Raw genomic sequence first — 24,666 nt, 5'->3', positions numbered from 1 at the left:
CATCTCGCTGAGCCCGAGTCCCAGTCCATCTCGCTGAGCCCTAGTCCCTGTAACTCTTGCCCGTCTTTTCTGTATTTGTTTCCTTCTGTTTGAAGGCAGTCCAGTACAACATCTCCAGCCAGTTCAGTTCAATTCAGCCTAGTCTTACTGAGCACCTGTTTACTATGTGCCAAGACGGTGCTAATACCCAGGGGACAATGATGAATGAAACATGGCCTTTGCTGTCATGGAGTTTATAGTGCAGTGGGTAATTTTCAGGTTACGTGGTAAGAACTAAGGTAGTAGTATACCAAGGAAATAGCCAGTCACTTAACAAAATTGTGTATTAAAGACAGTTGTGAAATACAGGGGAAAAAAAGGGAGAACGTGATCTGTGGAATGTACAGCCATGCTGAGGAGATTAGCCTCAGCAGGTGTTGGGAGTCGCAAGCAGCAGGATGCATTTAGTTCATTGTTCAACGCTGGGCAGGGCTGAGTGTCGGAAAACTTCCTGGTCTGTAAACGTCATCCTTCCTTCTGTAACTCAGTAAAAGTAGGGGCGCCATTTGTTGTCATTTATAAAATATTAATTTAACCCAAAGCTTCCTTTCTCTGGAGTCTAAAGATTCCCACCCTGTGGCTGCTGGTGCACTGCAGATGGGTTACAGGTGTGCTTAGGGACTGACACCCCCCCAGCTCTTGGAGGTGGCCCTTAGGGCAACCAGAAGTGCCCCCTGAGCAATCTTTTCTCTTTACTCTGTTGGGCCATACAAGTATCCTCACTTTCTGTGTGCCGTGATGTGAGAGAAGCTGGGAAGTGCTGTTCTAGACCGTCTGCCTTCACCCTGTGAGTTTCCCAAGCCATCAGTTTTGTATCTTCACAACCATTCCAATTCTTCATCATAAGAGCTTTAGTTGAGGAATTCGTTGTTGTTAGGTGCCATTGAGTGGGCTCCCAACTCATAGCGACCCTATGTACAACAGAACAAAACACTGCCTGGTCCTGCACCATCCTCGCAATCGTTATGCTTGAGCCCATTGTTGCAGCCACTGTGTCAATCCATCTCATTGAGGGTCTTCCTCTTTTTGCTGACCCTCTACTTTACCAAACATGATGTCCCTCCTGAAAACATGTCCAAAGTATGTGAGAGAAAGTCTTACCATCCTTGCTTCCAAGGGGCACGCTGGCTGTACTTCTTCCAATACAGATTTGTTTGTTCTTCTGTCAGTCCGTGATATATTCAATATTCTTCGCCAACTCCGTAATTCAAAGGCATCAATTCTTCTTCGGTCTCCCTTATTCATTGCCCAGCTTTCACATGCATATGCAGTGACTGAAAATACTCTCATTAGGAACCTACCTCTTTTTTAAGCTAAAGAGAAGTTCATTCTTAGGCCTCCAATGAGCAGCAGATGTATCCTAAAACAATGCCCTTTGGCCACCAGTCGTTAAATGCCCAGCAAGATGAAACTAATACTCCACTTCCAAAACTTCTGTGTAGCATTATGAACAGTGGGCCTAGTGAGTAGCTAGCGTACAAAGCAAATGAACCCATAAGCATTGTGTATCTTACTGTCTGTCCACTTTTGTATTTGTCTTAATAACCATAAAATGGCCTCTTAGTACACACAGGTCACTGTGGTGGGCTTTGAGAATCCGTTGTGAGGAGAGAGTGAGAAGTGAGCTGCCTTCACAGAGTTTATAGTCTTTTAGAGAAGATAGAGAATTAACGAAGTAATCTCTACACGGTGTGATAGGTGCTGTGGGGGATGTATAGGAGGAGCAGATGTGAGGGGGCAAGATGGTTCGTTATATACGATTACTCCGTGGGTCGAATCGTTTAGACTGAATTGTGTCTCCTTGTTCCCTTTAGAGTGACACTGTAACTTTTGTGTGATTCAGAGGGGCCTCAGCTGAATATCATCTCCTTAATTATTCAGTATAAACTGGGAAATACTGTGATTTGGAATGGCTTTGAAGTGATAGACAATTCACCCTAACCATCTTAAGTAACCTTCAGATTTTTAGTTCATATTGTTGCCTGAAGAGAAGGTAGTCTCGAAATAGAGTTACTTTTAACATAATACACTTTTAATTGTACGTGTGATTAAATAAAACCACCAATTGGCACTCTTCTGCCTTTTACATTTTCAGGGAAGGTATTCATATAAATCAGGAATTACTGCCGATATCTCCCTGTATCACAGAGCAGTTCATTGAGCTGTTGTGTCAGTTCCGCCCAACGCAGGTCATCGAGACTCTGCAAGTCCTTGAAAGCTACCGCCTCCAGGAAACCATTCAGGTAAGACCAGCAGTCTGGAGAAGGTGAGAGTGAACCGTGCCTAAACATTCCCCATTTTACAGATGAGAAGGGTGAGACTCGCATATTCGGTGACTTGCCTAAGTTTATAGTTAGCAACTGGTAGTGCCTGCATTTGAACCCAGATAGTCTGACTTCATAGTACCCCAAAACCAAACCCATTGCCGTGGAGTCAATTTCAACTCTCAGCGGCCCTACAGGACAGAGCACAACAGCCCCATAGGGTGTCCAAGGCTGTAAATCTGTACAGAAGCTAACTGCCATCTCTTCGTCCTGCGGAGCAGCTGGTGGATTCGAACCACTGACCTTTTGGTTAGCAGCTGAGCACTTCAACCACTGCACCCCAGGGCTCCTTGACATTCTCTTAACTGCTGTGGTGAACTGCGTCCACATTTATTCTGTTACAGTCAGAACAATACATGTCCATTGTTGCTATCAATAGAAATTCTAGCCAACACACTAAGCCTAGAAAAAGAAGTGTGGTAAAAATATTAAAAGGAAATGATCAGGCTCTTGCTTGCTGACACTGATGGTTAGATAGTCCTGCTGTGCTGTGAGACGTGATAGTAGCGATACAGTAGCCAGAACAGCCCTTGCCTTGATTCTCTTCACTTGTTCCCTCCTTCCAAATAAAAATGGTAGACTCTACTGTAAGAGTCTAGCATGCTCCCCACTGAAAATTCGTTTTTAAGCTACCATTATTACAGTGAAACCTGTGTAAGGCAGAAACCTGCCAGAGAAGGAAAACTCAAATATTTTCCACTAATAGAGAGCGATAGAAAAGTGGGGAGACTGCACCCCATCAGAGGCGGAAAACTTGCAAGACCTGGAAAAACGAGGCCGTCCTGTCGAATTCCGGCTCTCACGGTTTCTCTGAGTCACTTTTCCTTTACTGTCAACATTCTTGCAATGGTAACCTGTATTTTCTGTTTCTACCTCCTGAGCTGCTCATACACTTTTAAAATTTTTAGTTATGAAGTATTTCAAATGTATAGAAATGTACAGAATATCACGTGCATATGTACCTACAAACCCAATTTTTTAGGCTTCCTAGCTTCGTTTTCTTCTCCTTGTTTTCGTTTTTGAAATAAATCCCCGTTTCCCTGTCACGTTTCCCTCTCTCCCTTGGCGTAACCGTGTGAAGCTGGTGTTTATCCTTCCCATCCATGTTGTTTATTGTTTTTCCTACATACGGGCTATTCCTGTAAAAATATAAAATGATCTTATGTTTTCAAATTGTGTATAAATATTATCATACAGTACATATCCTGTTGCACATTGCTTTTTTCACAAAATATTGTTTTTGAAGTTTATGTGTATTTTTACGTGTAGACCTAGTTCGTTCATTTTAATGATCATAGTAATAGTCTAATGAATGAATATAACACAAGTTGCTTGTTCCGTTGTTGATAGACATTTAGATTGTTTGCAGTCTTTGGCTGTTACGAACAGTGCACATCCTTGTACGTGTCTTCTTGTGTACCCCGTGTGAGGTTTCTCTAAGTAACATACCTGGAAGTGCAATTGTTTAGACAATAAAAACCAGTTGCCATTGAGTGGACTCCGACTCATGGCGACCCCCGTGTGTCAGAGTAGAACTGTGATCCGTAGGGTTTTCAGTGGCTGATTTTTTGTAAGTAGGTTACCAGGCTTTTCTTCTAAGTTACCTCTGGGTGGACTTGAGTGTCCAGCCTTTCAATTAGCAGCCAAGCGCATTAACTATCTGCACGGTCCAGAGACTCTGTTTAGACAGTAAACCCGTTGCTGTCGAGTCAGTTCTGACTCACAGCGACCCTACAGTACAGAGTGGGACTGCCCCCATAGGGTGCAGTTTGGTTGGTGGATTTGAACTGCCAGCTTTTTGGTTAGCAGCCGTAGCTCTTAACCACTGTGCCACCAGGGTTCCATTTAGACAATAGAGTAGCTTAATCCTACTTGGTATTGCCAAGTTGGTTTCCAGCGTGCGTCTGTTCTCTTCAGCAGTGTTTGCGATTTGCTGCCTTTCCACGTCCTTGCTAATTCCTGGTATTTTTAGACTTAATTTTTGCCAGGGTGGTGGATATCACTGATTACTAATGACATTGAACATCTTTCCGTATGTTTAATGGCCATTTGGGTTTTCTTTTTCTCTGAATTATCTATCCATGGCCTTAGCTCATTTTTCTGTGGAGTTTTTGTCTTTCTCTTACTGGTTTTTTTATGGTTTCTGAATCCCTAATCCTTTGCTGATTGTATGTATTGCTGAGGTACCTTCTTCCAATCTGTTGTGGCAAGTTTTTCATCTTGGTTTTCAGTGACTTCTATTATAGAGAAGTTTTCACTTTATCAGTCTTTTCCTTTAAGGTTTAATTTTGTCTGTGTCTTCTTTCCATTCCTATTTTGAGGGCATAAAGGGTACTCTCTTATACAAGTTTTATAGTTTAGCTTCTTACATTTAGGCATTTTATTTGTCTGGAATTTATTTTTGCAGATGGATTAATAGAGGGATTTATATATTTTTCCCATGTGGATGACTTAGTGTCCCTGTGGCATTTATTATCCTTTTTTCACTAATTTTTAATGCCATCCTGTTATATGCCAAACTCACAAACATACATGAGTCTGTTTGTAGGTTCTCTGTTCTTTCATTATCTGTTTATACCTATACCAGTATCATATGCTGTAATTAATATAGCTTTACAGTAAAACAAAACAAACAAGAAGACCATTATTGTTGAGTCAACTTTGGCTCATGGTGACCCATGTGGGTCAGAGTAGAACTGTCCTTCTTAGGGTTTTCAATGGCTGATTTTTCAGAAGTAGATCACCAGGCCTTTCTTCCTAGTTCATCTTAGTCTGGAAGCTCAGCTGAAGCCCGTTCAGCATTATAGCATCATGCAGCCTCCTCTGACAGACAGGTGGTGGCTGCGCATGAGGTGCACTGGTCAAGGGTCCAACCCGGGTCGCCCACGTGAAAGCCTTCAGCTTCCTTGACCTCTGCACAGCATTTAATGCTGTTCACTATCTCTTCTTTTAAACTCCACTCACTGCCTCTCCACCCCATAGTTTCCCCAAAGCTCCAGTGTCCCCAGTTCCCTTAATTCTGTGCCCATAGTAAATTCCCCAGGTTTTTTTATTCTTTCACTTCATAAATGTGGGTGTTTACTGACGGTCTGTTCTTGGTCTGTTCTCTCTATGCTTTGAAAGCTCACATAGTCTCATGGCCGCAGATGCTCTCCATCAGTGGCTTCCAACTTTATATTCTAGACCTGTGCTGGCCAAGGAGCCCTGGTGGCGCAGTGGCTAAGAACTCGGCTGCTAACCAAAAGGTCAGCAGTTCGAATCCACCTGCCACTCCTTAGAAACCCTGTGGGGCAGTTCTGCTTTGTCCTCTAGGGTTGCAATGAGTTGGAATCAATTCAATGACAGCGGGTGTTTGTACTGTCCAGTCCAGGGTCCACTGCCACATGTGGCCATTCAGCACTTAAAATGTGGTTCATGCAAATTGAGATGTGCTGTAAGTGTAAAATACACACTGGATTTCAAAGGCTTAGTGTGAAAGGAATATAAATTATCCCTGTAACTTTTTAATATTGATTATATGTTCAGATGATATTTTAGATATATTGGATTAAATAAAATACACTAAAATTTATTTTACCTGTTTCTTTTTACTTTTTTCAAATGTGGCCACTACAGAATTTTTAATTAGATATGTGGCTCACATTATATTTCTTCTGGATAGCTCTGTTCTAGACCTGACCTCTCTCCTTAGCTCTAGGCCCATATTTCCAGGACATACCATATTTTTACACAAATAACACGTGCGTTCTACGCTCCTTATTTTGGCTCCTATTACCCTTTTACTGTTACTAAAGGAAATTATTCTCAGAGATTTCCCTAATTCCAGTCTCTCCCCTCTCTACTCCACCTTTCTTAGACTTCTCTTACTGGGAGAGATCTCTGGTCACATCACTTCTCTCTTTTCCTAGAGCATGAAGCCCAAGCTTCGTGAGCTGACAATTTAAGGCTTCTATGAATCTTGCTCTATAATTTTCAACTGTATTTCGCAGTCATTCTCTTTCACACTGTCCATAGCAGCCAGCTAAACACTCCTCATTCCTTACACGCTACCCGTGTTTGCCCTCCTCTGTCTTTGTCCATGCCCTGCCCAGACTTTGAATGCTGCTGCTTAAAAACATTTCCCAGTGTTGGCCATTACCCAAGGACTAGGTCAAATGCTGCTGCTGGTGTGTCTCTCCACTGTCGCCTTAAATTCCCATTGTTCTGGCTATGTGTCTCGTGTAACACTTATCAATTGCTAGTTTATATTATTACTATTTACGTACATGTGTTACGTTTTCTCCAGTGACTCCATCTCATTCAGGTGCATAACAATTTTTGAATAAGTAAGTGAAAAAAATGAATGAACTTAGTCCAATTAGAATTGTCAAGGGGGCCCTATAAGACTGGAAAGTCAAATATTTGCATATGTAATATGCAAATGTAAAGTATTGTACTACTAAGGTATGAATTCATTATGTACCCTGTGCTTTTTTTTTTTCTCATTCTTAATAGAGTCTTCTCACGCTGGAAACAAGATTTGTGAACAAAAATATTTCTCTTCTTTCCTAGATTACCCAAAAGTATCAACTTCATGAAGTCACTGCTTACCTGTTGGAGAAAAAAGGAGACATTCATGGTGCCTTCTTAATAACGCTAGAGGTGACATTTCGCTGTATTTGCTTCCTGGTGTTTTTGTGTATGCCTCTATCCATTCATCAATCTCTCTTAATTGTTTATGTTTCACAATAAGTTGCAGACATTAGTACATTTTACTCCTGGATACTTTTTATCAGGCGTATCATTGTCTAGGAGAAGTTGCTGTGATGACTGTGGTAGGATCTGCTGGCACAGGAGGAAGAGAGAGGTCAGACTGGAAGGAAGCAGAGGACTCCTGGGAGGCAGCTTCAGTAGTGCTGTGTGAGCTGGGAGGGCTGGACTGGGTGTGGCGGGGGTAATGAGGAGAGGAGAGCGGATGGATTTGAGAACTTACTGATTGTTTGAATGTAGTATGGGGTGAGTGAGAGGGAGCAGTTAGTGATGATTCCATGATGTTTAACTTAACATTAGCCTAGATAGGGACCCCAAGAAAAGGAACAATTTAGGGTAGAGTGGATATGTTAAGGGCAGCTTCAATGTATATTAAGAAGCCTTTGGAACATCGGTTAAGGGTATCTGAGGTTCTAGGATTCAGTAGATCATGGACACCACACGTGCGTACTTGGGAATCATCAGTGTAAAGGTGGTGATTACATTAGGGGAATGGGCTTACCATGTCCTTTTTCTTCCCTGTTATAGCTCAGCATGAATTTTACTCTCTTAGACGAAACACGGGTAAATTCTCATTACTGGGCCGAAAGAATATCAGTGATGACTCTGTGGTGGTATAACAAAAGCAGAGGTGGGGCAGAATAAAGGATACTTGATACTTGAGGTCCCTTCCAATACTGTGAGCTAGCCATGCTTTCTGTACACACAAGGGTTCTCTTCTGAATGACAGCAAGGGACCGACTTTAATAACTTTGTTGTTTCTTGGAGGCTTTCCTTTAAAATATATCAGTTTGCATATTTGGTGGATTAGAAATATAAAACGTTCCTTTCACCTCCTGTGTTCTGTTTACTTCCAGAGACTACAGAGCAAGCTTCAGGGGATAACACATGAAGATGAAAGTAAGTGTTTGAGTGTAAAATTAAAATTATTTTTTCTCCCATGGACCCTGTGTTCCGAACCTGCATTATTTACGTGATGATTACATTAATCTGTCTGCATCATTACGCTTTATCCACTTCACCATTGATCCAATTTTAGGTAGTTTTCAAGGGTTCATAATAGGAAATCCCATGAACCATGGTGGCGTTGCAATGGTAATTGTCAGTGATGTTAAATGTACAGAAAATTAGTGTTTACTGCTATCAATTTTTTTTTTTTGGTTATAATTTTGAACTTATGTTTTGGTTATGTATAAGTAAGGTACGTAACTAACATTCTAAGAAATTACTGTAAGATTCTGAGCAGCAGCAAAACAGAACCTCTAATTAGTAAGTAAGCCAGTGTTTCTGGACTGAATATATACACCTCTAGCCCAGAGCAGTAAAATTCAACATTTTATAATCTTCAATGGCTTTGTTACACATAGATATATAGTTTTAATCATATTCCTTGACATTTTCAAAATAGGCTGGAGGTCAAGGAATAACTCCGTAGGTGATTTTTAGATTATCTTAGCTCTTTAAGATATGGACACAGTTGTTGGGCCTCTCGGTCCACCTGTTCTCCTGATACACCTGTCCCGTAATTCTCTGCAGAGTACTTGTTTGTCTGTAGTTTTTGATAATTGGTTCCTAGACAATGGGGTCTCTGTTGTATCTTGAGCATCTGGTTTACACGAAATAGTTTTGGAATCCCTAAACACTTGATTGACTTTTCCGTATTGGTAGTCCAACTAGACAGTTAATTGTTATTTTTGTCCTGTCAGTATATGTTGAATCAATTTAATTATGTTAGACTTGTTGCATTTACTATATTTTTATTTTTAAACTTAGTGTTATGGGAATAATTTTTGCAAACAATGCATGGATTGAGGGAAAGTAAGAAGACCATTTCTCCAAAATCAGTACAGTGATTTACAGGTGATCCATCTAGCGAAGCCAGTCCTTTGAATTCCAATGAAGATCAATTTCCCACTAAGAGCCTCATGTCTGCCCTCTACTTTCAGATTCAATTTTGACAGTATGCTTAGTTTTTCGAAGATCTGTTGATTACAGGGCACTGTGTTAATTCCTGTGGGTTATACAGAGGAATAACAAAGACATAGCCCCCACCAAAGAAGTCCACTCTAGTGAAGGAGAGGGAGATAGAAACAATGCAGTGTTATACAAGAGCTGCGGTGAGTGTGCCAAAGGAGGGTGGGAAATCGGAAATGATTTGTCACCAACAAATCAGAGCTGGCTTTGCGGAAGACATGCCTTTGAAGTAAACTGGAAAGATGAGTAGGAGTCTGAGGGGCAGAAGTGGAGAAAAGGGCTTCTAAGCTGAGGGAAGAGGCAGACAGGAAAGTGACTGGCCAGTGACCTCAGGAAGGAAGAATCGTATGGAGACATGGACCAGAGGGTGAGCAGATGAGCCAGAACGTTTACTTAGGATCAGAGGTTTGCTTACTTTCTGTTTTTAAAAATTGGAAGTCTTTGGTGGTTTTTGTGGAGAGAAATGATCTCTTGGGACTTGTGTTTAAGAAAACAATAGTGGCAAAAAATTCTAGTGAGAGAGGCAAAATTCAGAGGCCCAGTTTAATTAAGAGGCTGTTGGAGTAGTACAGAGAAGTGCTCCACCCTGGTGAAGTTGTGGGCATACAAGAGACTGAAAGTGGAATTAACAACATTTGGCCATTTATTTGACCGTGTAGGGTGAAGGAGAGGGAAGCGTCAGAGATGAAGCTTTATAAACTGGTTGACTTTGAGATGATGGCTCCATTAACTTAGTTGAACATGTGGAGGGGTGGAGCAGGCTTGAAATGAGGAGAAACATCACTTGAGTTTTGCACATATAGAGTTCAAGGTGTTTGCAGAACACCCATGTGTAGATAGATGTCCTAGAGGCAGTAGGAAATTCAGCCTGCAGATTATGAAAGGAATAAGGGCCGAAGGTGTATATGCTAAAGCTGTTAGCAAGGACATGAGAATTGAAACCACGAAAGTGGCTGAGATCATTGAAAAATGAAAAAAGCACCTAAGATAGTACCTTGGGGAAATACCTGTATTCCAGAAATTGGTAGAAGAGCTGCTAGGGCAAGAAAGGTGAAGGATAGTCTCTCTTCCAGCTAATCCACACAGGCAGAGAACTGGTGATTTCCCATAAGGAGCCCTGGTGACACAGTGGTTAAGAGCTTGGCTGCTAACCAAAAGATCTGCAGTTCCAATCCACCAGCCGCTCCTTGGAAACCCTATGGGACAGTTCTACTCTGTCCTATAGGGTCGCTGAGTCAGAATGGACTCGACGGCAACAGGTTTTTTTTTTTTTTTTTTTGGTTAAAAGCATATTAAAATGTTGAGTATGGTATGCTTTATGTGTACTGTGAATATCAAAGGTTTATATGGAAAACTCCTATTGCGTAGAATCATGTTTTTTAATCAGTACAATTTTGGCAGTATCAGGTTGTACAGATGATTTTATAATAAAGAATTAAAGCTTTCCAAAGAAGAAAAACTGTTTAATTTTTCACAGAAGCTCTGAGATTAATCAGTAATTCATTCTTAAGAGACGTTTACACTTTTTCCGAATCTAGATACAAAAAAGGATCCCTCACTGAAGGATGTTGAAGACACCCTGGTGGAGACAATAGCCCTTTGCCAGAGAAATTCACAGAATTTGAACCAGCAGCAACGAGAGGTAGGAGCGTGACCACTGAGGCATGTGAAAGCCTCTTCTGGTCTGAAACTAGGAATTAATTCTATTTCCACTGCCCTCTCAGCCACCTGAGTTAATTCAACTGGATTTTAATCACTGTTAAGTGCTCCCAGGAGTACAAGGCTGCTGAAAGGTATTCTGCGCAGTGCCTGGCCTCTTTGTTCTCACAGAAGGCTTTATATTCTTAGGTTTGGCTGGGCTGCAAACCTTAAAGTATGTGCACAGTAGATGTCCTTGTTCTCTTTGGACAGAGGTTTGTGTGTTCCGTGTAGTGGTACTATGGATATGTAGTCGTTTATTATCTCTTCTTTCCCTGTGGAGGAAAGTGAGCAGGAGGAACTGGGGGAAGCCCTCGAGGGATGCAGAGGAAGCTGGAAAAGGTCAGCGGAGGCTGTCGTGGGGAGCGCCCAACCTTGGCTGCTCATGACAGTCACCTGGGAGCATTGAAAACCCCCAGTGCGCAGGCTGCACCCCAGACCAATTAAACTAAAATCTCTGGAGTTGGGACCCAGTCATCGGTATCTTTTAAAGCCTGCCTCGATTCCAGTGTGCAGCCCAGGTTGGGAACCACTGCTGTAGCCGACCCCAGACTGCAGAAAGGTGGTATAGGTTCACACCTGGTACAGGTGGGCGTTATAGCACTGACACAGAAGCTGAGGGGGCGATATAGGACCTGAACTCTATTCTACAGCCGTTTTAAGAAGTGAAGTGGTGGCATGGTACAGCCTAACTGCCCTGTGCCTGCGCTTCCAGGGCTCAGGCCTCTAACTCCACACCTGGCCTCTTCCTCCTGCCTGGTTTCTGAAGCGCAGAGCAGTGTTAACTTTTCACACATACAGCCATGCATGTTATAATCAAAATATTAAATCCCGCTGACTTTCCCGTTCTTAGGAGATGGGTGAATTTCCACCTTTGTATACTTTTCAGATTTAAGTGTTTGTCAAGGTGTTTCCAAGGTCGTAAATTAGTAAAATCCTTTAGAATATAACTTGTGTATAACAAGCACATGTAAATATGGATGTGATTACTTTTCTTTATTTAAAAAACCTATTTTTTGGTGAAATGATCCGTACTCAATGTTTTTAAAAAATTATGCAATACAGAAATTTACACAAAGTTTTGTTTTTGTTTTTTAATTACCCTGTATCCACTCCAGAGCGGTGGTACAGTGGTTAAGAGCTTGGCTGCTAACCAAAAGGTCGGCAGTTTGAATTCACCAACTGTTCCTTGGAACCCCATGGGAGAGTTCTCTTCTGTCCTATAGGGTCACTGAGAGTCGGAATCAACTCGACGGCAGTGCGTTCTGGGTTTTGGGTATATCCATCCACACTACCACCCGGAAATAACCAGCATCATTTAGTGACCATCACTCTAGCTATTTTTTATCTGTCTAGGTTGATATAATTTTAGAAAAATTGGATCAAATAGTATTTGCTTCTAAAAATAAATATAGTATAAAATATCATTCAGGAATCTTACATAAAATTGAGGAGTTTCTAAATTTCAAGATAAATGTTTCTTCACCTTAGCATCTCTTAGTAAGTCTTTCTAAAGTTAAAAAAAAAATCTGAATAAGTGTAATAGCTTGGAATTACTATGTTTAATATGTTCACAATTACATGTCAGTTTTTATGTCCATGACACCATGCCAGTAAGGAAGTTTACATGAACTCAGACCTGCAACAAACTCCCCTTTCCATCCCTCCTAATTTTAATCAGTTATATTATTGTTTTACATCAGTAAGGTTTATAACACTTGAGTTCTGTATCCATGATTTCCACAGTTCCTTTAAGAAAATACTCGAAGATATTAAATCTTCTGATGAAACATTTGTAAGTATAATACAAACAGTTCATTATCAAGTTCATTATAAAAACTAAAAGGTAAAAATTAGGTATGGCATATACAATTAAAGAACCATAAAATACCCAGAAATAAATGATAAGATTATAAAAACAAGTTAAAATAGGTGACTAAAAGGTAAATTAAGAGACACTAAGAATAAAAAAGAAGATTAAAAGTTCCTGAGTCTTGGATAAAACAAATCAACAAAGAATAGCCAGTAGATAACGTAGTTAAAACTAGTATCTTAAGAACTTGAACAGATGCATAAAAAGACGGCAGGTTAAAATCCTGGCCTCGAGAAACCTCAAATGAGAGCAGATAAGGGCCCCCTAGTAGCTCTCCCTGGGTGGCACAAACGATTAAGTGCTCAAAAGATCGGTAGTTCGAACCCACCCAGAGGCACCTTGGAAGACAAGCCTGGTGATCTGCTTCTGAAAGATCACAGCCTTGAAAACCCTATGGAGAAGTTATGCTTTGCACACATGGAGTCACCATGAGTCAGAATCAACTCAGTGCAGCTAACAACAAGAAGTAGGGCTCTTCAGTGGCAGGTCTCCCAGTGGGGAAGTCTGCTAGGTCCGTAGCCTGCCCACTTCGCCTTAAACCGCTCCCAGATCTCCCTTGCCAGGGGAGTTGTACAGTCCCTGGTGGTAAAGTTAGGAACATGTCCGCTTCTGTAAATAGCATGCTTGTCCTGCTCCGTCAAGGACATCCGTTCGTCATACTTCCTGGGTGTTCACAGCAATAGGTTCCTCCTAAGATACTAGGTCGGAGCCATGGTGGTGCAGTGGTTAAGCATTCAACTGCTAACCAGGGGGTCGGCCGTTGGAATCCACCAGCTGCTCCTTGGAAACCCTATGGGGCAGTTCTACTCTGTCCTGTAGTGTTGCTATGAGTTGGAATCGACTGGACAGCAACAGGTTTGGTTTGTTTTTGTGTTTTTTTAAGATACTAGGTTAGAGCCTTTGTAAAGCCCTTGTTGTTAGGTGCCATTGAGTAGGTTCCGACTCATAGCGACCCCGTGTACAACAGAACGAAACACTGCCCAGTCCTGCACCATCCTCATAATCATTGTTATGCTTGAGCCCATTGTTGCAGCCTCTGTGTCAGTCTGTCTCGTTGAGGGTCTTCCTCTTTTTTGATGACCCTCTACTTTACCAAGCATGATGTCCTTCTCCGGGGACTGGGGTCCCTCTTGATAACATGTCCAAAGTATGTGAGACAAAGTCTCACCATCCTTGATTCTGTTGAACATTCTGGCTGTACTTCTTCCAAGACAGATTTGTTCGTTCTTCTAGCCATCCATGGTGTCTTCAGTATTTTTCACCAACACCGTTTAATTCAACGACATCACTTTTTTGATCTTCCTTATTCACTGTCCAGCTTTCACATGCATGTGAGGCAATTGAAAACACCATGGCTTGGGTCAGGTGCACCTGAGTCCTTAAAGTGACATCTTTGCTTTTCAACACCTTATAAGAGGTCTTTTGCAGCAGATTTGCCCAATGCAAATGTAAACCATTACCCAACGAGAAAACATGTTTGAAATGTTCTGATGTGTTCCTTTTGTTTTTGATAATAAGGATTTTTCCTTAGGCTTAGGAGAGCACAGCATTCGGAGTCAGGCAGCCTGTTTACTGACAGCGTGCCCTTTGGTCAATTACTTCACTTCTCTCAACCTCACTTCCTTATCTCAAGTGAAGATAACACCTACTGTAAACACTTATTATGAGATCAGATGAGAAAATATATGGAAAGCGTTTAATGTAATTCCTGACACATCAGAAACCAAAAAGAAAAAAAAAAACTCCACTACCTTCGAGTCAGTTCCAACTCTTAGTGACCCCATAGGATTTCTAAGGCTGTAAATCTCTATGGAAGCAGACTGCCACATCTTTCTCCCACAGAGCCGCTGATGGTTTTGAACTGCCAACTTTTCGGTTATCAGTCAATCACTTTAACCACTGAGCCACCAGGGTTCCTGACACGTAATAGAAATAAATAATAGATCTATTCCTTTATCTTATGGCATGGTTGGAGGTGTTAACTGACATAATGTTAACTTCCTCTTCTGGTCTGTGATGACTTAGGAAGTATAAAATAATGTTTGATATAGGAAAAAAAAAACTTTGGATAACCTTTATTCACTCACCATGCTTGATATAGCTGAAGACAAATTTGGGGGAAGGGTGCTCTGGAGGAGGGTTCTCCATTCCTTCCTACGGTACATAAGGTTATATAGACTTTATCAATGACGCATTTATACCAGAGTATATAAGGACCTAACAGGAAGCTCTGTCTTGCCTCCTTGGAACCTACCCTTGTCTAAGACGTGTAAGATTGCAGTTCCGAAGCCTAGACTTACTTAACTTCACCTTCCTTATGTTTCCCACGGCTGCATTCTAAAAATTATCTATTTTTGACATGGTCTCTGCATGTGTGTGTGTGTCTTTTCTCTCTCCAATCAAATGTTCCCTCTTTGTCTAATTTTTCCAACAAATGTATATGAGAAGTACATTTCAACCTGAAAAACACTATGCTGATATGAAAACAGTTGCAGTCGAGTCAGTTCCGACTCACGGTGACCCTGTGTGTGTCAGAGTAGAACTGTGTTCTGTAGGGTTTTCAGTGACCGTTTTTTGAAAGTCGATCACCAGGCCTTTCTTCCAAGGTGCCTCTGGGCAGACTCAAACTGCCAGCCTTCCAGTTAGCAGCCGAGTGCGTTCACCGTTTGTACCACCCAGAGACTCCTCCATGCTGATGTTAGTTGTTGTTAAAAATAATGTAGCGCTTTGGTTTTTCTTTGGCTTCCTCTGACCGTAGGCACTCTGGTTTCCCCTGTTGGAGGCAATGATGGCCCCTCAGAAGCTGTCCAGCTCAGCTGCACCTCATCCATACTCCGAAGGTAAGTTCATCAGAACTGAAGCCCATCTATACCATACACCCGATTTTTATCTGCTAAAAATGATCATTATGCTACCTTTCCCCAGTAGCGTATTCTTATTATTTCTCTTAATGAGCCCGTATTCGTTAGTCTTATCTTTTCAGGTTTAATTCCTTCTGTGAAGAACAGTGGTCTTTACGACTTTATCAACACTTAGTTTTAAAAATATCAAACTGGCCTTGTTTAACATAGTTTCTAAGAGGCTATGTAAATCTGCTCTTTTCCACTGACTTATAGGAAGAGCTGAAAAGTCTCATTTTAAACTGACCTTAGTATTGCCCTTTTATTATCACAGCTCTGAAGTCTATGACCATGCAGGTTCTAAACAGCATGGCTGCTTTTATTGGTCTTCCGTCAATCTTGCAAAGAATCTTACAGGTGAGTCAAAAGGGGGGAAAAGTGAACATTGATCAATTTTAAGTAATATTTTAGTTATATGTAAATAACAGCAAATTTAGGCTAATGTTTTAAGTGGGTCTCAAGCATTATGCAGCTAATTTTTAGCATGAGCTGGAGATCTCTTGACCCTTGTCCTAGAATCTTTCTGTCGCTCCATTGGAATGGGTTTGCCAGGTACACGTCTGTGACCTTCAGTTAGGGTGGGCAGCCTTCAGATGTGAGCTTGGGATTCAGATACACAAGCTTCCTATTGGTGTGCTTACTGAGAGAGCACTATCACTTATTTCCAGCTGATTATGCGTTTTAAATAATAATAAAAAAGATAACCTAAAAAATAAGTTAACATAGGCATTTCATAAGCATGGGCTGTTGCTTAGGTTTTGTGACTCATCCTAAAACTTTTTTTATGTTTAAGACTCAACCCCTAAATTCTAGCCAGCTCTGCATCCAAAGCCTTTACAGGAAACACCATTCTAGCCTATTTTCTTTAGCAAAAAAGCCTAAACCTTTTCAACTTTATGAGAGAGAACACTAAAAATACAGTAAGGTGTATTTTCACAAAAACTTGTGAACATTCTTGGGGAACATAGCAGGAATTATATTTAGAATCCTTCTTGTCTTCCCTCACCTTGCAATGTAGAGTTGCACCAATAAAATAAAAATTTTTTTAAATCTAACTAGTACGATTCCGTTGGTCTTTTTAATTTTCTAATGATTTTTATCCAATCAAGAAATTCCCTATCAGCCCATCTTTTAAGACTCTCCAAGCTCTACTTCCCATCTGTTGTGAAGCCTCTGGGCCTTTACTGATCTCTGTCCAGTAGTTCCATCACCACATTACCATTTAGAATGTATTTTTACAGATATTCTCTCATTTGATCCTTAGCAACTTTCATGTGTTGAATAATTCTTTGATATAGACTACTTCTCATATCCATTTTAAAATACATTAATCATAAGGTTTTTAATCATATCTAAAGTAATATCTCCATAAGGCAGGAATACTCTAACTTACCCAGTAAATTAGAAAAAAATGAAATCCTAAAAATAAAGGTGGATTCTCTCAGTATATACATTTTACTTCATGTTACACTTTAACCATAAATTATAACAAATAAAAATCTCTTTTTCCCTTGGCAAAAGCATAGGAGTGTTTTTTTTTTTTTTTATTTTGTATTTCATGATTCATATCTTTGAAGGCTTTTGGTATTTGAACATCTTCACCTTATTTTGAGTTATACTGGCATTTGCTGTCATTTTTTCCTATCATTTTCTACTGTCGTTTTTAACTCCCAGTAATCAGTATTGTATGCTATTTTTTAAATTCCTTATTTGCACATGCGTGATTACTGTAATAATAATTCTGCCTTATATTTGTGTAGAAATATTTATTTTCTCAAAGTGCTTTTACTGATATCCCATTTGAAGTTCACAACAACTTCTAGAGGTAGGTACCCATTGCTGTTGAGTCGATTACGACTCCTAGCGACCCTGTTGAACAGAGTAGAACTGCTCCATGGTGTTTCTAAGGAGCAGCTGGTGGATTCGAACTGCCGACCTTTTGGTTAGCAGCCAAGCTCTTAACCACTGTGCCACCAGGGCTCCATTTGGTCATTATGTACTTTTATTTTATCTAGTCATCCAACCATCATTTATTGATCAGTCCCTCCTACCAGGAACTAAAGAATACAACAGATGAAAGGCACAGTTCTCACCCTGAAAGAACTTTTAGAAGATAGACAGGCAATGTTCTGATCTAAGTCATCCCGGGGCTTTGTGCAGGTGGCCACCTGTGGGATTATCTTCTCCAAACCTCAGGAAGAGTGATTGCCACTTCTGCACCCCACCCCTTTCCGACCACATGGTTGCGGCAGGAGCGACCATGGCAAGCACAGCCTTACCTCCTGGCTCTGACTGAGTGACTCGGTGGGCAACTGGGCCAGTCAGGGTCCTGAACTTGAGAAAGACACGTGAGTCTCTCTTCAGGTTTCTGGACTCTATAAGATACAAAGCTGAGGAGCTGACAGTGACAACTTTTCCATCATGTGGACTGGAATAGTGAAAGAAGATAATCTTCAGAGAGAAGGAGAGGAATGAAGCAGACACAGAGAAGAGAGTAGACAGTATGTGTGGAGAGGAGATGAGATGCGAGGAGAAGAGGCAGAGCAAAGAGGAAACAGGACACGCGGAGAGGAGACCATGTGGAGAGCAGATCTGGTACCATTTCAGCTCCACTTCTCGTTCTTAAGGCTCACCTCCATCCCTGTGCTTGGATTCTCGAGACACCCCAGTGTCTTTACAGTAATTATCATTTCTGTATGTTAGATTGAGTTGGGTTTCTGAACATATGTAAGCAAAGAAGTGCCAGTAAACACACTCCTGAAACAGGCTGCAGAGTCAGAAAGGATATGGAGGAGGAGGTATCTGAACCGAATTGCAAAGAGCTAAAGGGGTCAGGGAGTGGGAAGGTAGCAACATTCTACCAAACTGAGCTATGTGTATGCAGAGACTTGGAGGTGGAAACGTGGTGTATTTGGGGAGCGAAAGTATAAGTGTGCTTGGAACATAAGGTGAGAATAAATGGGAGTCACAGTGCTGAAATTTGCAATCGGCAGGGACTGCGTCCTCAAATGCTTCATAATCCATGGTGAGGACTTTCAGTTTTATTCTAAAATCAATAACCTGTCATCAAAGGATTTTAAGAGGATTTTTGGAAAGATTACTCAGGCTGCATTATACAGGATAAACTGAAAGGGATCAAGACTGAAGGCATAGAGGTCCCTAGAATGTAATAGGTACTCAAAGTTTGTTTGAGTTACACAGAATAAAGAAGAGAAAATGGATTTGGAAATTACTTGTATGATAGAGTCCACTGGACTGTTTGACTGTTTAGATGTAGGGGGAGATGGGAAGAACCTAGTTAATCCCATTTCAGGTTCATGCAGCTCACAGGGAGCAGGGGGAGAATATAACACTAGGGTTTGGGAGGAGAGGACAGAAGTGGAGATGTAGATTTGAAAGTCATCAACACAGAGGGGCTGCTTAAATTTTTGAGAATAGATAAACACTATTAGGAATGAATTAGCAAGAAAAGCAGAGGGCCAAAGATGAAGTTCTAGGAAACATCTAAGAATCAAGACTAGTAACCTATCTTTATCTCCTATTAGAATAGAAGGACCTTGAGACACTAGACTATACACTTTGCTTATTACTCGAATTGCCATCATATAGCCCAGAGGCACCTGGCATATAATAATAGGTGTTCAATAAGTACTTCTAGAGTGAACAAAAGTGAAGGATGGAGGAACACTATTTTTGGCCAAGATGAAATAACAGAAACCGGATTTTACCCTTCTGTCTGAAACAACCAGAGAATGGACAAAAGATATGAAATAGTGGTTTCTAAAACACTGGACATCAGGCAGCAAAGGACAGTGATTCCTGAGAGACAGGAAATAAACAAAGTGAGCCTATGTTTGTCGCAGGCTAATGTCTTGAGAAAGTTTCCAGGCCAGAAGGGGATCCCAGGCAGTGTCCAGCGTACTCCTTGATTTGAGGAGAGGGAGTCCAGAGAGGCCAAGGCAGCTAGAGTTTGCAGGGCAAGTATCAGGAGAGCACTGCAAAGAGAGAACTCCAGAGACGTGCAGAGGGCCCCCTCAGGTGCTCAGCACATGCGTGTGAGGAAACTGCCCTGACCAGGGAAATAAACCACCTGGAGGATTAGAGAGAGCAGTACTCAGGCTCACACAGGGCCAAGAAGAGTGCCTTTCTCACCAGCAAGACTAAAAAACCTCCTGAGTTATGTAGCATTGGGTAGAATACTCAGAAGTACTCAATGATAGAAAACAGCCCTAGACCAGACAGCTCTGGTCATGCCTAACAAACCTTAAAAGCAAGACCTGAAAGGATAAAACTGATTCCAAGCAACTTAACTACATCCAGAATAAAGCTTAAAAATAGTTTTAGGAGTTCCAATTGATCCAGGACCCAACCATGTAAAATTTACAGTATCTGACATTCAGTCAAAACTTAACAGAGTTGCAAGCAAGCTGGAAAATGAAACCCAGGTGTATAGCGTACATATTAGAATTAGCAGACAAGGGCATCAAAACAAGAAAAGATGAGTGGACTTGAAGACATAGTAATACAAACTCTTCAAAATGAAGCACACAGAGAAAAGTGAATCAACAAAAATATGAACAGAATATCAGTGAGCTGTGAGATAATTTCAAGTAGCCCAATGTATGTGTCTAGTGATTGATCTTTCCTGATGACATGTCCATAGGAAGCAAGATGAAGTCTCACCATCCAGTAGAGGGTCAGTGAAAACAAAGGAAGCCCTCCATGAGATGGATTGACACAGCGGCTGCAACAGGGGGCTCAAAGATACCAAAGATTGAGAGGTGCAGGACTGGGCAACGTTTCACCCACTTTGATATAATCAACATTTATATAACACTCCATCCAACAACAGCAGAGTGCACATTCTTCTCAAGTGCACATGGAACATTTACCAACATAGACTATTCAGGTCTATAAATCAAGTCTCAATAAATTTAAAAGGATCCAAGTGAAAAAGTATGTTCTCTGATCATAATAAATTAAATTAGAAATCAATAACAGAAAGAAAAAAAAAAAACCCCGTTGCCATCAAGTTGATTCCAACTCATAGCGACCCTATAGGACAGAGTAGAACTGCCCCATAGAGTTTCCAAGGAGCACCTGGTGGATTTGAACTGCTAACCTTTTGGTTAGCAGCCATAGCACTTAACCACTACACCACCAGGGTTTCCAATATAACAGAAAGCTAACGGAAAAATTCCCAAATATTTGAAATGTAAATAGACTTCTAAATAAACCATGGATCAAAGAAGAAATTAAAAGGAAATTTAGAAAATATTTTAAACTGAGTGAAAAAAATGTATCAAAATTTGTGAGATGCCACTAAAGCAGTTCATTTATAGCCCTAAACACCTATATGAGAAAAGAAGAAAGGCTTCAAATCAGTGACCTCAACTTCTACCTTAGGAAACTAAAAACGAACCTAAGTGCCTGTCAGCAGATGAATGGATAAACAAACTATGGTACATACACAATGGAGTACTGTGCAACGATACAGAACAATGATGAATCTGCGAAACATCTCACAACACGGATGAATCTGGAGGGTGTTATGCTGAGTGAAATAAGTCAATCAGAAAAGGATAAATAGTGTATGGGACCACTATTATAAAAACTTATGAAAAGGTTTACACACAGAAAGTAACAATCTTTGATGGTTATGAGGGAAGGGAAGGGTGGGGAGGGAAAAACACTAACTAGACAATAGATAAGTGGTAACGTTGATGGAAACCCTGGGGGTGAGGTGGTTAAGTGCTACAGCTGCTAAGCAAAAGGTTGGCAGTTCTAATCCACCAGCTGTTCCTTGGAAACTATGGGGGGTTCTACTCTGTCCTATAGGGTCGCTATGAGTCAGAATCGACTCAACAGCAACAGGTTTTTAACTCTGATGAAGGATAAGACAGTACACAATACTGGGAAAGTCAGCACAGCTTGACTAAGGCAAGGTCATAGAAGCTTCATAGACACATCCAAACTCTCTAGGGGACCAAGTTACTGGGCTGACGGCTGGGGACCATGGTCTCGGGGGACATCTAGCTTAATTGGCATAACATAGTTTATAAAGAAAATGTTACACAACCTACTTTGGTGTCATGGATTGAACTGTGTCCCCAAAAAATGTATGTCAACTTGACTAGGCCATGATTCCCAATACTGTGTGATTGTCCACCATTTTGTCATCTTACGTGATTTTCCGATGTGTTGTAAATCCTACCTCTGTGATGTTAATGAGGCAGGATTAGAGGTAATTATGTTAATGAGGCAGGACTCAGTCTACAAGAGTAGGTTGTATCTTGAGTCAATCTCTTTTAAGATATAAAAGAGAGAAATGAGCAGAGGGACAGGGGGACATCATACCACCAAGAAAGCAGAGCTTGTCCTTTGGATCTGGGGTTCCTGTGCTTAGAAGCTCCTAGACCAGGGCAAGATTGATGACAAGGACCTTCTCCTAGAAGTGACAGAGAGAGGAAGCCTTCCCCTGGAGCTGGCACCTTGAATTCAGACGTCCAGCCTCCTAAACTGTGAGAGAATAAATTTCTCTTTGTTAAAGCAATACATTTATGGTATTTCTGTTACAGCAGCACTAGATAACTAAAACATTTGGTGAGTAGCATCTGGAGTCTTAAAAGCTTACGAGCGACCATCTAGGATACATTTACTAGTCGCACCCCATCTGGAGCAAGAGAGAATGAAGAAAACCAAATACACAAGGAAACATTAGTCCAAAGGACTCATGGATCACAAGTACCGCAGCCTCCACCAAACAGTCCAGCACTGCGAGGTGGTGTCTGGTTACCAGCACTGACTGCTCTGACAGGGATCACAATAGAGGGTCCCAGACAGAGCTGGAGAAAAATGCAGAACAAAATTCTAACTCACAAAAACAAGACCAGACTTACTGGTCTGATAGAGACTGAGAAACACCAAGAATATGGCTGCTGGACATCCTTTTAACTCAGTACTGAAGTCACTCCTGAGGTCACCCTTCAGCCAAAGATTAGAAGGCCTGTAAAACAAACAGTAACACACGTAGTTCAACCACGTTCATGAGACTAAATGGGCACACCAGCCCAGGCACAAGGATGAGAAGGCAGGAGGAGACGGGAAAGCTGGATGAATGGAAATGAGGAACCCAAGGTCAAGAAGGGGGAGAGTCTTGACACATCGTGGAGTTGGCAACCAGTGTCACAGAGCAAAATGTGTATTCATTGTTTAATGAGAAGCTAATTTGTTCTGTAAACTTTCACCTAAAGCACAATAAAAAAAAGAAGAAAAAATAGAGAAGAAAGTGCAAATTAAACCCAAAGTAAGTAGAAGAAAAATAATAAACCAAACTAAACCAAATCCTGTGCCATCGAGCCGATTCCGACTCATAGCAACCCTATAGGACAGAATAGAACTGCCCCATAGGTTTCTAAGGAGCCACTGGTGGATTCCAACTGCTGACCTTATGGTCACTTGCCACCAGGGCTCCAAAATAATATACAGTAGAGTAAAAATCGCAAAGCAGGAGAGAGCATTAGAATTGATCAAACCAAAAGGACGTAATTTTCTTTTTCATCATAAGTTGTTTTCTTTGATTTTTGATGTGTGGGTGTGTGTTCCTTTGAAAATATAAAAATTAATTTTTAAAAAGCTCAAGCTTGGAGGAGGTCCTTAAATTTGGCAATAAATGTCTTTGGATTTTGAATAGTCAGTAAGTCAGATTGCAGAAGGTTAAGGGGACATTAGTAGAGAGAAAGTGGGAAGAGCAGGAATAGATTAATCAGGAAAAAATCGACAATAAAAGAAAGAGGAAAATAGGGTGACAGCTAGATTTGAAACAACCCAAGCCTGTTGCCTTCAAGTTGATTTTGGCTCATAGCGGATGCCACATCTTTCTCCCGCACAGTGGCTTGTGGGTTCGAACCACCAACCTTTTATGTTAGCAGCCGAGCACTTAACTACTGTGCCACCAGGGCTCCTGATAACTAGATAGACAGCAGAATTAAGCAAAGACACTGTTATTGATGTTGATGGCAGCGGTACTTAGTACAGGAGACTTGAAGGCAGAGAAGGAGTCAGAGAGAGACAGAATGACTGAATGAATGAAGATATTGGAGGAGGGAGGAGGACAAACTTGGGTGAGGAAACACCTTCAGCTATTAGAAACCGTTTCGAGCTTTCCTACGTCCTTGACCCCTCGTGTTTATTCAGACCGATGCCTGGGACCTGAATTATACAGGTTTCTCTCGTGAACGTTAGGTGATGGGTTGGGGAGCGTTTTTAAGGAACCATACTTACGTTATCTACATTCTGCCTTCACTGTTTGCTTTCAGTGATCTTCACTCAACGACGAAAGTAATTCTTGGCTTGTGAGAAACTTTCTGACTCTCTTAGTGAGGAAATTAAAGCAAACAAGTGATTTCTGTGCTAACCTGCTGGGGGCATCGTTCATGTTTTAAAGTAATGCTTGATTGACAAAGATTTTAATTTTAAAACAAACACGTACATGACATAATAGGTACCAGAAATCAATAGGGGGGAGAAAAAGGTGGCCATCACAGCTTTTTCTAGTGTGCTTTTTGGAAAAGAAATTTATGTGGGGTACCCAAGTGTGCTCTTCTTTGACAGTCTACAAACAAGTTAAAAGAGAAGCTTCAGCGGTTACTCAGTGCTGAAGAATCCAGCTGACATCTTTGGAAGCTAATTTGAACAGCTAGTAGATTGTGTATATGCTATGCGGGAAGGCTTCAGCTCCCTTTTGCATTTTATAATTTATGTGGTCCCAGCATGAGGTAATTTTATGACTTTGCCTTTAAATTATGTATATTAAAGTGAAATGTACTGATACAAATATAGACATGCCCTATAAAGATTTAAGACCTCTTTATTTTCCAAATCAGCCCCGTCATAAACAAATACCAGAGCTGTCCTATGCTGTAGCTATATTAGCACGTTGGATGCACATGTTATAATATCATAATAGGTTTTTTTTTATAATAAGATATTACCAAAGTGTGCATTAATACTTTGGCTGAGAAATAAGTGTACTTATTAAGAGCTTGACCAGAAACATAATTGAGTGCAAGTTCAGAACATTAACATGGGTCTGTCATTGTTGTGGGCT

At 41.0% G+C, this 24,666-nt stretch overlaps 1 protein-coding gene across 5 annotated transcripts in view; it reads left to right on the top strand.

Moving 5' to 3' along the window:
• The window catches only part of VPS8 (VPS8 subunit of CORVET complex), a 227,130-nt gene that overhangs the window by 136,561 nt on the left and 65,903 nt on the right, over nt 1-24,666 (top strand). For all 5 annotated transcript variants that reach the window (XM_023736800.1, XM_023736796.1, XM_023736798.1 and 2 more), the window contains exons 36-41: nt 2,135-2,282; nt 6,915-7,004; nt 7,970-8,012; nt 10,625-10,728; nt 15,416-15,497; nt 15,832-15,914. In XM_023736800.1, the coding sequence (XP_023592568.1) occupies nt 2,135-2,282; nt 6,915-7,004; nt 7,970-8,012; nt 10,625-10,728; nt 15,416-15,497; nt 15,832-15,914 (550 nt within the window). The remainder of the gene's footprint in view (nt 1-2,134; nt 2,283-6,914; nt 7,005-7,969; nt 8,013-10,624; nt 10,729-15,415; nt 15,498-15,831; nt 15,915-24,666) is intronic.

This window comes from Trichechus manatus, unplaced genomic scaffold, assembly GCF_000243295.1.
Source record: "Trichechus manatus latirostris isolate Lorelei unplaced genomic scaffold, TriManLat1.0 scaffold00092, whole genome shotgun sequence".
Lineage (NCBI taxonomy): Eukaryota > Metazoa > Chordata > Mammalia > Sirenia > Trichechidae > Trichechus > Trichechus manatus.
This window is presented reverse-complemented; position numbering and strand designations above follow the sequence as displayed.